We start from the raw sequence: 14,402 nt of genomic DNA on the forward strand, positions 1-14,402 counted from the left end.
TTGATAGAAAGGCTTAGCAATGGCAAAATAGGGATAAGAACATCCTGTTCATTACAAAACCAGGGAGGGGCTCACTCAGGTGGAAGCGACCAATGAGCCAAATGCTTGAGACCGAATTCATAATAATAATATAAAATCTTGGGATGTTTACCATTCCAAATGAAGGACTTCACTATGCTATCAAATTGCTTGAAATAAGAGAGGGGGACATTTATAGGGAGAGATTGTAGCCGCTAGTTAAATTTTGGAATACAATTCATTTTAATAACATTAACCTTCCCAATCATATGGCACTTTTCCACTGCATGTTTCGGTTCGACTCGACTCTACTCGCTTTACTTTTCTAAGCTTGCTTTTCCACTGCCGTTTAGTGGGCACCTCAACGTGGGTGGGATTATAGGCTGATCGTCATAGTTGTGCCAACTCTACTGTCCTGACATCATCTTAAACGACACAAAACAATAAACAATAACACAACCGCTAGCTGTTAGCTACTAGCTCATTGTGCAGCATAAAAGAGTTGTTGCATGGTGATTTTACACAAGTCTAACAGTTAAATTGGACTGGTTGTTTTAGAAGCATGCTTCCGGTAGCTGGTCAACTAAATAAAGTGAATTTTTCAAGCAGAGTATAGAGTATAGCTGGTCTAGATAGCGGTCCATTTGGTTGAACCACTTGCACTTTCCCTTGATGGTTCTGTAGTCACTTAAGTTTTTGTTTTTGTTTTACTTTTTCCTACACTGTTGGTAGATCCGGTGGTAGCCGTGTGCGGCCAACAGAGTGAGACACATCCTGAAAGATTTTTAGTTTCGTTCATCGCTAACGAGAGGAACGTCTGCACCTAGTTTATTGACCATGGAGTGGTTTTGCGCACAGCTATTTCTTTTTACAGTTCAAAAGTTGCGTGAACAAATGATACTGCTATCGCTGTAGCTAACTTTAAAACTAGCAGGTTGATGTCCCATGTCAAAAATCCAGTGACTCTGGTAGTGACAATACTCTCTAACCAATCTGTGATCGGCTTGGCTCACTTGGAACCTCGACCGAGGTGGTACTAAAAAAAGTACCAAGGTACTATCCACAGTGGAAAAGCCCCAATAAATAAATGTAATGAGGTCCACATTGCACAAAAACCTTTTTTTATTAAGGGGTCAAAATTATCTCAATTAAACAAATTTACTGGGAATAAAATGACCAAATACTTACTGCCATGTTTGGGCCACTGGAAGGCACCCGGCTGGAAAGTCATTAATGGGCCGTACACTGTCAGAGCCAAAGCTTTGGATTTAGACCAATTATAGTAGTAATAATTCTGTGGGGGCAAGGCATAGATCTAGTAGGGTCGGAGACTAATAATAAAATATCATCTGCATAAAGCAAAAGCTTATGCACCATACCTCCCACCACCACCCCTGGAAAATCATCTTCCTTATCGTGGCTGCTAATGGTTCCAGAGAAAGAAAGAACAATAAGGGGTAAAGTGGGCAACCCTGCCGGGTGCCCCTATCCCCCAAGTAAAATAATCTGAAATTTAATCAATTCGTTTGTATTTCCACTACCGGGTGTCTATAAAGCAACTTAATCCATCCAATAAAAGTTTTCCCGAACAGGTATGTTTCCAAAATCTTAAAAAGATAATCCCATTCTACCATATCAAATGCCTTTTCTGCGTCAAGTGAGATGACCGTGACCGGAGTCTGATCATTCGATATTGATGAAATGCCTAATGTTATTAGAAGAGCTGCGGCTCCAAATGAACCCCACCTGATCTATATGTTTAAGAGATGTCATAACTTATCGGTTAGCCAGAATTATTTAAAATATTTGAATCTCTCTGCTTATGTATCTAGCCAAAAGCTTCCCTACTTTTTCACCTGACTCAAATTATGACTGTCGCCATGAATAGCCAAAACTCCACCTTCCGCAACAAAATGGTATTATACCTGTATTTAAATCGGGTCAATTCTCTGAGGTCACCTGACAACATTGGGTGCTTCAGCCCTGCCTCAGCACTTTTAATATTCCTTTCCAACTTCACGTGTTTTTGTGCTTTGGATTTTTTGATGAATGAGGCATATTGTATGATCCGCCCCTATTAACCGCCTTAAGTGCCTTCAAAGCCACATCTACAGAGGATACTGAACTACAGAGGATAGTGCTCACTGAGGATACAGCCTTTAACATTTGTTGAAATTCAGTATTTTGCCAAAGGAACTCACCAGGGCGTGATCTGAGACTAAGATGTTTCCAGTTGAGCAATCAATAACAGATTAAATAAGGGACTTGGATGTAAAAAAATATATACTAGAATAAATCTTATGGACTGATGGAAAAAAAGTATAGTCTACCAGATGTGTTCAAAAGTCTCCAATTATCTGTAAGACTAAGATTTTTACACATCCTTTGAAGCGTCAATGTTGCTCTAATGGGCTTGCACACTTTTGTTTCACTATGATCAAGGACTGAGTCCATCAAAAGAATAAAGTCTCCTCCCAATATTATATCATGAGGGGGGCCAGCAGCTTGTAACATCCCTTCAAGATCTATAAAAAAAGCCCTGATCATCAGCGTTAGGTGTGTAAATATAAGCCAAAATCAACCTTTGCCCCTGAATTTCTTCTAAAACAATAACGACTCTTCCTAATTTATCTTGAATCTGTTTGAGACATTTGAATTGTAGATGCTTACTTATCAGTGTAATGACTCCCCTGCTCTTACTTGAGCCAGCACTAAAGAAAATATGCTCACCCCATATATTTCCCAATTTTTTCAGCTTCCTGCAGGGAAAGATGCATTTCTTGAAGAAACACATAACACATAAATAACATTCCTTCAATTATGGGGTTCCTTCTTTTTCGCATACGAGAGTCCCCGCAACAACTTTGGCATCGGAGTGCTCAAGTCCGGTACTTCTATACAAATTTTGTGAGACAGAATTACACAGCAAAAAAATTGTCTGTAAAACAAACTCCAGCCAATAAGCAGATTAAACACAAAAAAACATGTACATTCATCCACCTAACTGTCCCGAAGGTGTGTTCTTCCACAGAACAAGCTCCAGCCTCTAGCGGAACCAGCACAAAAAAAATTGAAAGAAACAAAAAAGGGGGCTGTTCAGTTCTTTGGGCAGAAAAACTAATGTTCAGTAAGCCGGCACATTCAGCCGGTACATGAGTGCAACAAAAGACCCAACCACTTCAATGTCCTGCAAGAGATATTCCACAAAACAAACTCCTGGCCACAGGAGGCATAAGCACCAAAAACATGCAGATTTATCCACAAGCTGTCCCGAATAAATAATATTACACAAAACAATCTCCAGCCGCTAGGCAGAACCAGCACAAAAACAAATTAAAAAGGCGCCCAGCTTCCTCGGTTTAGTGAGTCAGGTCTACTAGGCTGCAATATGTAAATCACCAAATTGCTTACTCCATTGTCTTTATGTAGGACAATGCTTGATGTGGGCATGTAAATTCTTTACGGCCCTCCTTAGTATCTGTTCTCAGTTTGGACTGAAACATCAGTGCAAAAGTGACCTTTTGTTGATGTAAGAGATTCTTGCATTCCTTGAATCGATTATGTTTGTCTCTTGTCAGTCACAAAGTCTGAGAACAAGAAAATGCTGTGGTTTTTCCAAGAAAGCTTTCCTTTACTTCTTGCCTCATGAATCCCAAGATCTTTATCGGCTGATCTCAGAAATTTGGCCAGAATTGATCGGGGCTGGCCTCCCTCAGTGGATCTCTGTGCCGGGACTCTGTGAGCTTGCTTGATTTCCAGCTTATGCATTTTCCGCATGCTCAGGAATTCCAACAATTCGGACGTTGTTTCGTTGATTATATTTCTCCATATCCTCCAGTTTTTCCCAAACGCGTTGCAAATCCACCTTGGTTGCTAGTATGTTAGCAGCTAATTCCCCCTCTGATGACTCCATATAATGGATCCGTTTCTCGACGTCCCCCATTCTTGTAACCAACTCAGTGAATTTCGTCTTCATGGCCATAATCAATTGACGTATTACAGCAAGATCCTCCACATCTGCAATGACCTTCGCCAGCATTGCCGACATACTTGACAGTTGACGCTTGAATCTCTCCCGCCGCACCATCCAAACTGAGTCCCTGGTCTGCGGCCCTGTCGGAGTTATCAACTTGAACACTTAAGTGTCTTTTAATATATCTATTTTGAATTATTTGACATTGTCTTCTTAGAAAAGTTAGGAATCAGAGTGTATTGAATCTCACCGGTTTATGACACAAATAGTAATAAAACTAGCAAAGTGTGCAGAGCTCGCCATTCACACGTCCGACCCTCACACGGTGCCACGCGAATCCCCAGGAACAGTGACCTTTATTGATGTGAGAGAGGCCTGCAGTTCCTTGAATGTTGTCATTGGCTTTTTTGTGACTTCCTGGATGAGTTGTCGCTGTGCTCTTCGAGCAATTTTGGAAGGTCGGCCACTTCTGGGAAGGTTCACTACTGTTCCAAGTTCTCTCCATTTGGAGATATTGGCTCTCACTGTGGTTCTTTGGAGTCCCAGAGCCTTTGAAATAGCTTTGTAACCCTTCCCAGACTGCTGTAGTTCAGTCACCTTCTTCCTCATCATTTATGGAATTATTTCGACCGTGGCATAGTGTGCTACTGGGTGAAACCTTTTAGCCAACTTCATGCTGCTTCTATTAGTTCTATTTAGGTGTTGATTTTATTGAACAGGGCTGGCAGTATTCAGACCTGGGTGTGTCTAGTCCAGCTGAACCCCATTATGAATGCAGTTTCATAGATTTGGAGATTTAGTAACTAAGGGAGCAAATACTATTTCACACTGGCCCAGTTGGTATTAGATAACTTTTTTGCTTCAATAAATAACAATAACATTTAAAAACTTGTGTATTTTGTGTTTACCCAGATTGCCTTTGTTTTATGCTAGATGTTTTTTTGTTTGTTTGTTGTTTTAAACAATTTATTATGAGATATACACAAAAACAGAATGGGGGCAAATACTTTTTCACAACACTGTATTTTGTTAATGTGACATATTTCCAAATTAAAAATAATATCCAACAAGGAAAAAATGTAGCAAGGGATTTAAATTTTATACTTTGGGAAATGTATTGTGAAAAGTGGACATTCCATACCAGAATGAAGGTAGACTTGAATGAATATTTGCAGTTGATTTTGGAGAGGATGAATTTTATTCCAGAATTCAGGGCATATTTATTTGAGCCTCTACCTACTGCTGGGAACAGTGATGTTGATTTGCACGTGGAGGCTGAAGGTCAAGTTAACCCTCGAGGGCATCTCGAAATATACCATTGGTAGCACGTCTTTTTCAATCTTTCATCATTTGCTATTTTTGCATCACCTTTATCACATTAATGTTAATCTTCATTAAATTAATGCATTTACTACTTTAGAAATGTTTCATTACCTAGTAGCTTAAAACAATGCCATGCATAATATAACTCTGATGTTGTTGTGTGGGGCTGAATGGGTTGCTCAAAACAAACAGAGTAATCTTTATTGTGATATAGTGTTCACAGTTTTTGAGGAAATCAAGCTACAAATGTCTTATAGTTGTCTTAAATTAAACAGTTAAACTTTAAATCCCTTCCCAGATTTTCCCACATAACCAGCACAAAACATTTGAAAAAATGTTAGCAGATTCTGTCTGTGCCTGCTGAAAAGCCATTTTGCTTTTGATTAACATTAACTGAAGTGTTAATGCATGGCCTAGTTGGGAGGCGTCAACCCAAAAGAAAGTTGTGTCAGAGGCAAAAACATTTTGAATACAAAGACGACAAAAAAATGTCTTAAGAATAACATGCAGTCATGAATCATGCACAATAAGACCAGGAAAGTGTATAAAGTATATGGGGTCAGTTTTAGTTTCATGTTGACTTTAACAATATTCCTAGATTAGACAGTTTAACCCTTTACACAGTTTTTGAGTGTTAATAATTGACTTGTTTAATTGCATGCAGTGACCCAGATTTCTTATTTTACTTCTTTATCTTGAACATTTTATACAGATTACCCAGACAATAACCTCACATTGATTGTTGTCATGTCCAGGGCAGCTCGACCGCATTATGAAAATGTAGTTTGCTTCAATTTATATAAACATTTCTTTCCTTTTTTTTTTCTTCTTTTTTTTTTTCTTTTACTTTTTTGTTGTTGTAGAAATCTGTCATTCAGATTCCCCAGAAGGTAGGCAATGATGACCTAACCCCCTTTTATTAAGACCTTGTTTTGACCTTTTTATTTCTCTTTCCTTGTTCCTCGTCTACATCCCTCAGTGTGTTCTGTGGTTGGCCCTATTTTCTTTTTTCTTTTGTCTTTTATTTCTGATTATATTGTTTTAACCAACTTTAAAACTATGCCATCCTTAACTTTCAACAATAACACCCAAACCCTTTCCTCCCCATCTCCATCCCTTTACCCTTCCCCCCTCCATCCATTTACCTGGTGATCTCCCCTGTGTGTCCCAGATACTGTGTGTGTGACTCATGTCTCTGGCTGCTCAAATAACACAGGGCTTTGAGAACAGGACCTGATGTCATAATAAAGCCAGCTAATAGGATATGATGTCATGGAAAAAGAAAGCCACATTCGTGGTGAAGCCCTACAAACACAATCACTTTGCATTGTTTTTTTCTTCTCCCCCTGTAATATTAAAATCTTAAGCACAGGTTGTTTATGCCATGTCTTGCTCTCAATGGCACATAGAAGGCTGTGCAAGCTGTGCAAAATGGGAAACAATATACTATAAAAAATTGATTTAAGGAATTGATCTTCCCTTTGAATTATGATAAAGGCCAACTGCCAGTGTACAGATCATTTAGGTTAATGATCCTGTACACTGATCAAGAAATTAATTCTTTCAGCTAGAAATGTGAAAACAACAACAAAAAACAGTTGGAGGATGACAATGACTGATGGATGAAGAATGGTTATTTTGTACTGAATAATTTCAGAGGCACTTTCTCTCTTTCCTCTTTTTACTTGCGCTATAACAATGACAACAGCTACAGAAGCTGAGACCAGTCAGCTGTCAGGCTTTATCATCCTGCTCAAAAACCTGCAAATAATCTTACCACATTGCACACATCTCTCACTATCTTTCCATGTTTATGTGCCAGTGTATGAATCTGAATCTGTTGGACTGATGACTCACACACAGGCACCTGGTGAATGGAAGTCACCATCTGTCTGAAATCACTAACCACTTGGGCCACACTCACAAGGAACTTAACTTTACATTGAATGAAGTAATGAATGTTTTCTACCACTGAAGTGATTTTATTATTTTATAACCTGTTTATCCTCTGGACTCAAAGTGAAACAAGGTGCTTATTATTGTTAGAAACTAACAGAGGGCATAAGTGAGCAGTTGATTGAGCGAAAGTAATGATTTTGCTCCCTCTGGTGGTCATAAGTGGAGCTTGTATTTTGTAATGCTTGTTGGTATAAACCAATTAACTCTTTGCAGGATTCAACAATTTTGTTTGTTTCTGTCAACACTTTTAATGGTGTAATGCTGCTTTGCTTTGTGTGTGTGTATTTACACCTCACCATCTGAACAACATTAAGCTAGCAAAACTTTTCAAGCTGTTTCTCATACTGTCTGTTCGAGTGTGCAAGCGTGTGTTTCTGTCCTCTGTGTGGTATAATCCTAGCAGAAGAGATCTGACAGCAATGACAGTCTGCTAGGGCCTGTTAGTTTCATTGTATATATGTGGTTTGTCTGTGTGTCTGGTGGCATGTTTGGGATGCTTATACTGTATGCTCGGTTAGGAGGATGGTGGCTGTTGGATATGTGTAGTTACCATGGTGATGGGGCTGTTTAGAATCCTTTAGAGCATCTTGGACAGACCTACATCATTCAACCTCGCTTCATATGACTGAAACAATCTGTCCGATTCATCTGTTCATTGGCACTTGATTAAACACAGTATTCCACATTTGACATCACAAATACACTGCAGAAGCAGAATAGAAAGTATTTGTAAAATACAAATGAACAAGTGAATTGGTGGACTTTGTGACCATGGAATGGGATGGCTCTGAATGGGTAAATGTTTTCATGTGGTGCTACTGTAGGCCGCCCTTCCCTTTCCTGCTCACTATACTAGATGAGTTAAACTAGAACTCAGACTAAGACTAAACTTTTTGCAATTTTTTCGAGGAGCCCCTATGAAGGAGAGGGTCAAGAGGAGGGGAACAGGTGAGATCAAAACGCAATTTTATTTCTTATTCAGACCTAATCAGTGGAGGCTGTGAGGTGTAATTGGGCTATAGAGGGGTCTTTAATTGGTTGATAATTGTTTTTAATCAGTAGGTTATCAATTGGTATTTAATTAAGCAGATTAATTAGATGATAATTTGCTGTGTGTGAATGTGAGTGTGCGCGAGTGAGAATTAATTTTCCTGAAATGTGTTTTGATTTTTAGTTGAGTTTGTGTTTCTTAAATTTGTCTACAAGAAAAATGGCTTTCAAATTACTGCCGTTGTGTCTCGGGTTCTGATATGGCTAACACATGCACACTTGAAAGTTTTCTGCTTGTGTAGCCTGATGATATACTAATATCAATATACTAATGAAAATAATAATGATACACTTTAATGCTGTGAATATATCTGCACTACGCATCAATTTGAACTTTGTCGCTGTATACTGTTGTTTTGAGCAAATTATTATGAATGGCTTAAGATGAATTCATTTTGTATTGTGAAATATAGAAAATCTGTATGACAGACCAATGTAATGCTGCCTTCAAGTCATTACTGAATGAACGTATTTCACTGTTTCTAGAGATAAGGGACAAAACATGTTTGAGTTTTGAATTTTTTTAATATAAAATTTATTTGAAATGGATATATTTGTTGACAGAGGCGTCAGCGAAAGAATCGGGTGAGGGAACAAGTTTCTATAAAAATGCTTTTTTCTTAAAATTTACATTTAATTTACATCATAACATAGATCTATTATCTTTTGTGTCAACTCTTCAGACACACTAAAATTGTGCTATTTTAATTTGGTTCATCCAACAAGAGTATACAGTCTTTAATTATCTAATAATAGTTACAGTTGAAGTTAGAAGTTTACCTACACCTTAGCCAAATACATATAAACTCAGTTTTTCACAATTCCTGACATTTAATCGTAGAAAACATTCCCTGTCTTGGGTCAGTTTGGATCACTAATTAATTTTAAGAATGCAAATTTTGACGCTGACTACCACCCCTGGAGTCGCGAGTTCAAATCCAGGGCGTGCTGAGTGACTTCAGTCAGGTCTCCTAAGCAACCAAATTGACCCTGTTGCTAGGGAGGGTAGAGTCACATGGGGTAACCTCCTTGTGGTCGCGATAAGTGGTTCTTGCTCTCAATGGGGCTGGTGGTAAGTTGTATGTGGATCGCAGAGAATGGCATAAGCCTCCACATGCTGTGAGTCTCTGCGGTGTCATACACAACAAGCCACGTGATAAGATGCACAGATCGACTATATCAGATGTGGAGGCAACTGAGACTTGTCCTCCACTACCCGGATTGAGGTGAGTAACCACACCACCATGAGGACCAAGTAAGCAATGGGAATTGGGCATTCCATATTGGGGAGAAAAGGGGATTAAAAAATAAAATTTTGCATTGAGCTCCAAGGTTGTTAATCAATGGTTTCATCTTCTGTTGAAGCTGTCAGTCTGCGTTGTTAAAAAAAAAAAAAAAGTACATTGTGATTAATTTTGGAATTCCTGCTGAATAACTGCGCTACCCATGAATCCTGTAGAGAAAGATCCACCTATCACATGGGTACTGTTGTGCTTTATTATGTTTCCATTTAGAATTTTGACATCTGCTGATGGAGAACATATTTAAAGCTTGCCAGACAATAATACTGATTAGGCTGATTTATGAGGCAACAGGCTTGTGTGATAAAACTACATTTACCATCATTCTCTGGCAGCACAAGAATGATATCCACAGATTCCCTGACCAACCACTGCATGTGGATGATCGGCCATTTTAAGTGTTACTTGGAGAAAAAGTGAGTTCAGGCTCAATATAACTCTAATAACTTTAGTTAATGATATTAACGTAACTATGGGTAACCTCTGGTCATCGCTTCATATCATCTACCCACTCGGGTGAGGCACTGTCAAAAGACGGTCATTGTGACTCTGTAACTTATCGGCACTTTGGAGCCGATTGTTTTTAATTTCAGTTTAGTACACAAAATATCACATCCACTAAAAACTTAACAAAAACAGGCTTCCGTTATGAATCGTGGAACACTTCCGCGTTCAGGACAAAAGCTGGAGAATGCAAAGATCAAGTACACAACTAATTTGCATCCTTTGCTCTTCATTTTGTTGTTCTAGCGCTAAAAAAAAGCTTCCTGTCTTTCCCGGTAAGTGAAAAATACTGACATATGTCACAGAATGCACATCATATTGCTAAAATTGTCAGGAACTTTCCAGAATGACCTGAAGGCAGCATAAAGTATGGTGGTCTCGATTACAAATGACATGCAGTCAAATTAGACAACCCATCTGAACCTGATGTAGTTGCTTTTTTCTCAAAGCAACATTGAGCCATGTGATCAATCTTTATTTATAAAGATACAATCTTTAATATAATATTCTAACAGAATTTACTCACTGTCTTTTAGGGATAGATGTATGAAGTCAACATGCAATCAAAATAGTGTTTTTTAAATACCTTTTTTTACACACTTTTTTTGTGCTCAATTCATCAATACGTTTCATTCCAAAGATTTTTTTTTTTCGTCTTTGCTTGTCTTTTATAAATATGTACACTGCAAAAGAGTATTTTTGTCTTGTTTTCCTGTAAAATTATCGAAATTTCGTAAAAACGTGATTTATTTACTTGTCAAGCAAAATGGGATATAAAGTCTTGTTTTAAGACATCTTATCAAATTAAGTTTTTTTTATTATTTTAGTTTAATTCAAAGGGAAAACAAGTGTATTTAGCAGATCTTTTTTTTTTTTCTTGTTTTAAGTCTAAAGTTCACTAATTTGATTAGATTTCTCTCAAAACAAGACTTAAAATCTTATGCCAGTCTGCTTGTCAAGTAAATCACATTTTAAGAATGTTTAGATAGTTTTACTGGCAAACAAGAAAAATACTTGTCTTGAAAATAATTTTTTGCAGTGTAATAACTTTCTTTGCCTTGGAAACGACTTTCCTTTTTGGCCACCTGGCTCATTTTGGTATGTAATGGACATTTGACCCAATCAATTCAAATCAAGATGGATAAAATCAAGTCCCTCCATACGCTTGTTTCTCGTTGAATATTCCGTTTCACTCTGAAATACATCAGATAATTCTTCAGCGGAAGTAAGAACGGTGTTTCATGTGGACTTCAGAGGCTCAAACTCGAACAGGCTCAGACTCGTATTCGTTCGAGAGTCAATACAATGTTCCAGTTCATATCCTGAGAGTACGGCAGACATTCAGATGTCTCAGAGTTAAAGTGTTTAGCTACAGGAATGTTCATTTGAAGCAGAAGGCTTTCTCTGTGTCATGTGTTTGCAAACACACGTGCATGCTCCTTTTCTCTGCAATATTTGTCCAGTTGTTTATAGCCTTATGTCTCTCTCCAACCATTACCACTGCCTCATCCTCTCTCCCTTTCTTCAACCCCTCTCTTCCCCCTCCCCTCTCATTTTCTCACCTTTTCTTTCTCTCAATGAATTCTCACTTTTCTCCCACACACCTTTCTACATCCTCTGTTCTCTTTTTTTTCTTTCTCTCTTTCTGTTTCTGTTCTCCCTCTACTGACATCCTCCTCTTATCCTCCCCCACCACCATCCTTCTCTGTCCATCACTTTTTCCTCCAGATCTATGCTCAGCAGTGCAGAGAAATCAGAGAAGACCAGCGTAGGGGTGGAAGACGACAACAAGGACTCCTCCTCCCCGGGAGATGGGACTTCTCCGGGCGCGCCCGTTTCTTCGCTCAAAGACCAAGCTAAGCCTCGTTCGCTTCGCTTCACTTGGAGCATGAAGACCACATCTTCCATGGAGCCCGGCGAGATGATGAAGGAGATCCGGAAGGTTCTGGATGCCAACAGCTGCGAGTATGAGCTGCGAGAGCGCTACATGCTACTGTGCATGGCTGGCAACCCAGCCCGCGACGACTTCGTTCAGTGGGAGATGGAGGTCTGCAAGCTGCCCCGCCTCTCGCTCAATGGTGTGCGTTTTAAGAGGATATCCGGCACATCTATCGCCTTCAAGAACATTGCCTCCAAAGTCGCCAACGAGCTGAAGCTGTGAGGGGAAGGAGAGATGCAAGTGAAAAGTAGCATTTTTAAGAGTCTCAGAACAGGGAAGAAGTGGAGAACATAGCCACTACTCAAACGCAGTGCAAACTGCTGATATGGGTTGGTACAGAGAGGAATCAAATCAGATTCATACAAATGGGCCCTTCAATCTTGCATACCGAGGTTACAATTTGGAGTTTTGGGCACTTCAGTCAATGTGAACTCTGTAGGTTCTTGAATCATTGTCCTTGATTGTCATGAGTATGTTAAATCCAGAAAGGCTACAAGTACACAGTTCGTATTCTGCTGTTTTTTGCTCAGAGACTTGACTGATTTGGTTGAACTTTGAACTCATTTTGGTCTTAATCCCTTCATATACTCGCACACAAACACAACTATTGCCTATTGGAAAGTATAAATGCCAAACTTGAAAAGAGGGATAGCCATTAAATGTAAACCCCCGAGTGTGAGTGGAGGTGGGGCATTTTTGACCGCTTCAAAGAAAAACACTCTCAAACTTTTGGTGTATCTCTTCCTCTTATTCTGTGAACAGGGTTACACCTCACCATTACTCCGTAAAAGGCCAGCACACTTGATCAATACTGTAAATTGTGGTTAAGGTGATTTTAGTTCTTAATCGGCTGGGTTGAGATTTGCTGCACTGGAATAGGTGTATTTCTGTTGCCTTTTTTTTTTTTATCGAAATGAAAGGTTTTATTGTTGTACTTACCAATGATTTATGTTTTAATATAATTCTTAGGAAAAAATATAATTTTTTAATTATTATTATTATTATTATTATTATTGTTTGTGGTCTAGTGTTCTTGATCGTACTATGCCTTTGTATAAAGAATGTCTGAAACAAGCACCACAGGACTCCCACCAAACTTTTCACTCTTTCCCCGCTTCATCCCAAAGGATAATGGCGCAGCAAGTACTCAATCACTAGACTAATGACTCTCTCCGTGCAACCAATCATTCCCATGCCATTTTAGTGACTAAGGAACTTTGCATACACCACCCTTCATCTCAACACCTCAAGCCAAGAACTTTTCACCTCCATCCTGTCTGGAGGTGGCCTTGTGGCATTTCTGCTTTGATGACGCACACTCTATGAAAATATGGCGCGAGTGAATGTATGTGGGTGTGAGAGAAAGATATAATGATAGTGTCATATCTGAAATAACCAAAAGGCTTGCTGAGCTTCATATTTAACAATGCAGACACTGTACTGATACATAGCCTTGAGACCAATATTGGCTGAAGCCCTATGAAATAGGCTTCTGTTTATACCAATATCCTTGCTGTCATTATCAATTTTACTATTGATATTGATCACTGACATCATTCTTTCAAAAGCAGATCAGTAGTTCAAGCATACAGGAACCAACCCGGAGCTTTTTTAAGAGTGGAATGAGTGTGTCTAAATAAAAGAGGGAGGAAAAGCGTACACTATGTGCTAGAGTGAAAAGTGTGTATCCATCTATCTCTGCTGAGCTGTACATGCTTGCATGCATCCTCTAGTTGACATTGGGTACACGGTCACCTCTGTTGTTATTTAACAGGAGCGGGGTTGGGATAAGATCTCCTTATAAAGCCTATCACCAGTTTGGGGACAATTGTGCACATGTGTGTTTTTATATCTTCATAGAAAATAATAATTATCTTTTTTGCTGTTCTCATAAATTATCATTTGTTCAAGGTGCTGGGGATCCAATTATCTTTTAGTATTATCATTTTACTTCAGGGTTGATTTGTTTTTATTTACATGTTTTTCATTGCTGTAATTTTATGATTTGTGTCTGACTCTTCAATGTTGGGTTAGGGGGGTGCGAATAGAGAAATACACCAAATGTTTTTGTTTCTTTTTGTGCAACGATGATGATGAATTATGATCAATGATAGTAATAAAAACAATTACATTCAAGCTGGTTGTATTGAAACTGATGCAACATGTCTCAACTCTAAATATACCAACTTTGTGGTATCTTTTAAAGAATTATCTTATTTGGTTTACAGTAACCAGTGTTGGGTGTAGTCTGCTTACAAAGAAATTTGATATCATAACAGAATTACTTGTAGTAATGCATTAAGTTTTAAATTCTTGTAATCCGATTACAGTTACT

The 14,402-nt window shown here is 38.6% G+C and overlaps 1 protein-coding gene across 6 annotated transcripts in view; it reads left to right on the forward strand.

Moving 5' to 3' along the window:
- mark2b (MAP/microtubule affinity-regulating kinase 2b) overlaps positions 1 to 14,356 on the forward strand; it is a 77,876-nt gene extending 63,520 nt beyond the window's left edge. For 2 of the 6 annotated variants that reach the window (XM_052134754.1, XM_052135103.1), the window contains 3 exons: positions 6,178 to 6,204; positions 8,183 to 8,221; positions 11,857 to 14,356. In XM_052134754.1, the coding sequence (XP_051990714.1) occupies positions 6,178 to 6,204; positions 8,183 to 8,221; positions 11,857 to 12,289 (499 nt within the window). In that variant the 3' untranslated portion in view covers positions 12,290 to 14,356. The remainder of the gene's footprint in view (positions 1 to 6,177; positions 6,205 to 8,182; positions 8,222 to 11,856) is intronic. The other 4 variants (XM_052134836.1, XM_052134915.1, XM_052134963.1 and 1 more) reach the window with 4 other exon arrangements.
- Positions 14,357 to 14,402: the final 46 nt, after the last annotated feature.

The sequence above is a fragment of the Xyrauchen texanus genome, chromosome 1 (assembly GCF_025860055.1).
Source record: "Xyrauchen texanus isolate HMW12.3.18 chromosome 1, RBS_HiC_50CHRs, whole genome shotgun sequence".
Classification (NCBI taxonomy): domain Eukaryota; kingdom Metazoa; phylum Chordata; class Actinopteri; order Cypriniformes; family Catostomidae; genus Xyrauchen; species Xyrauchen texanus.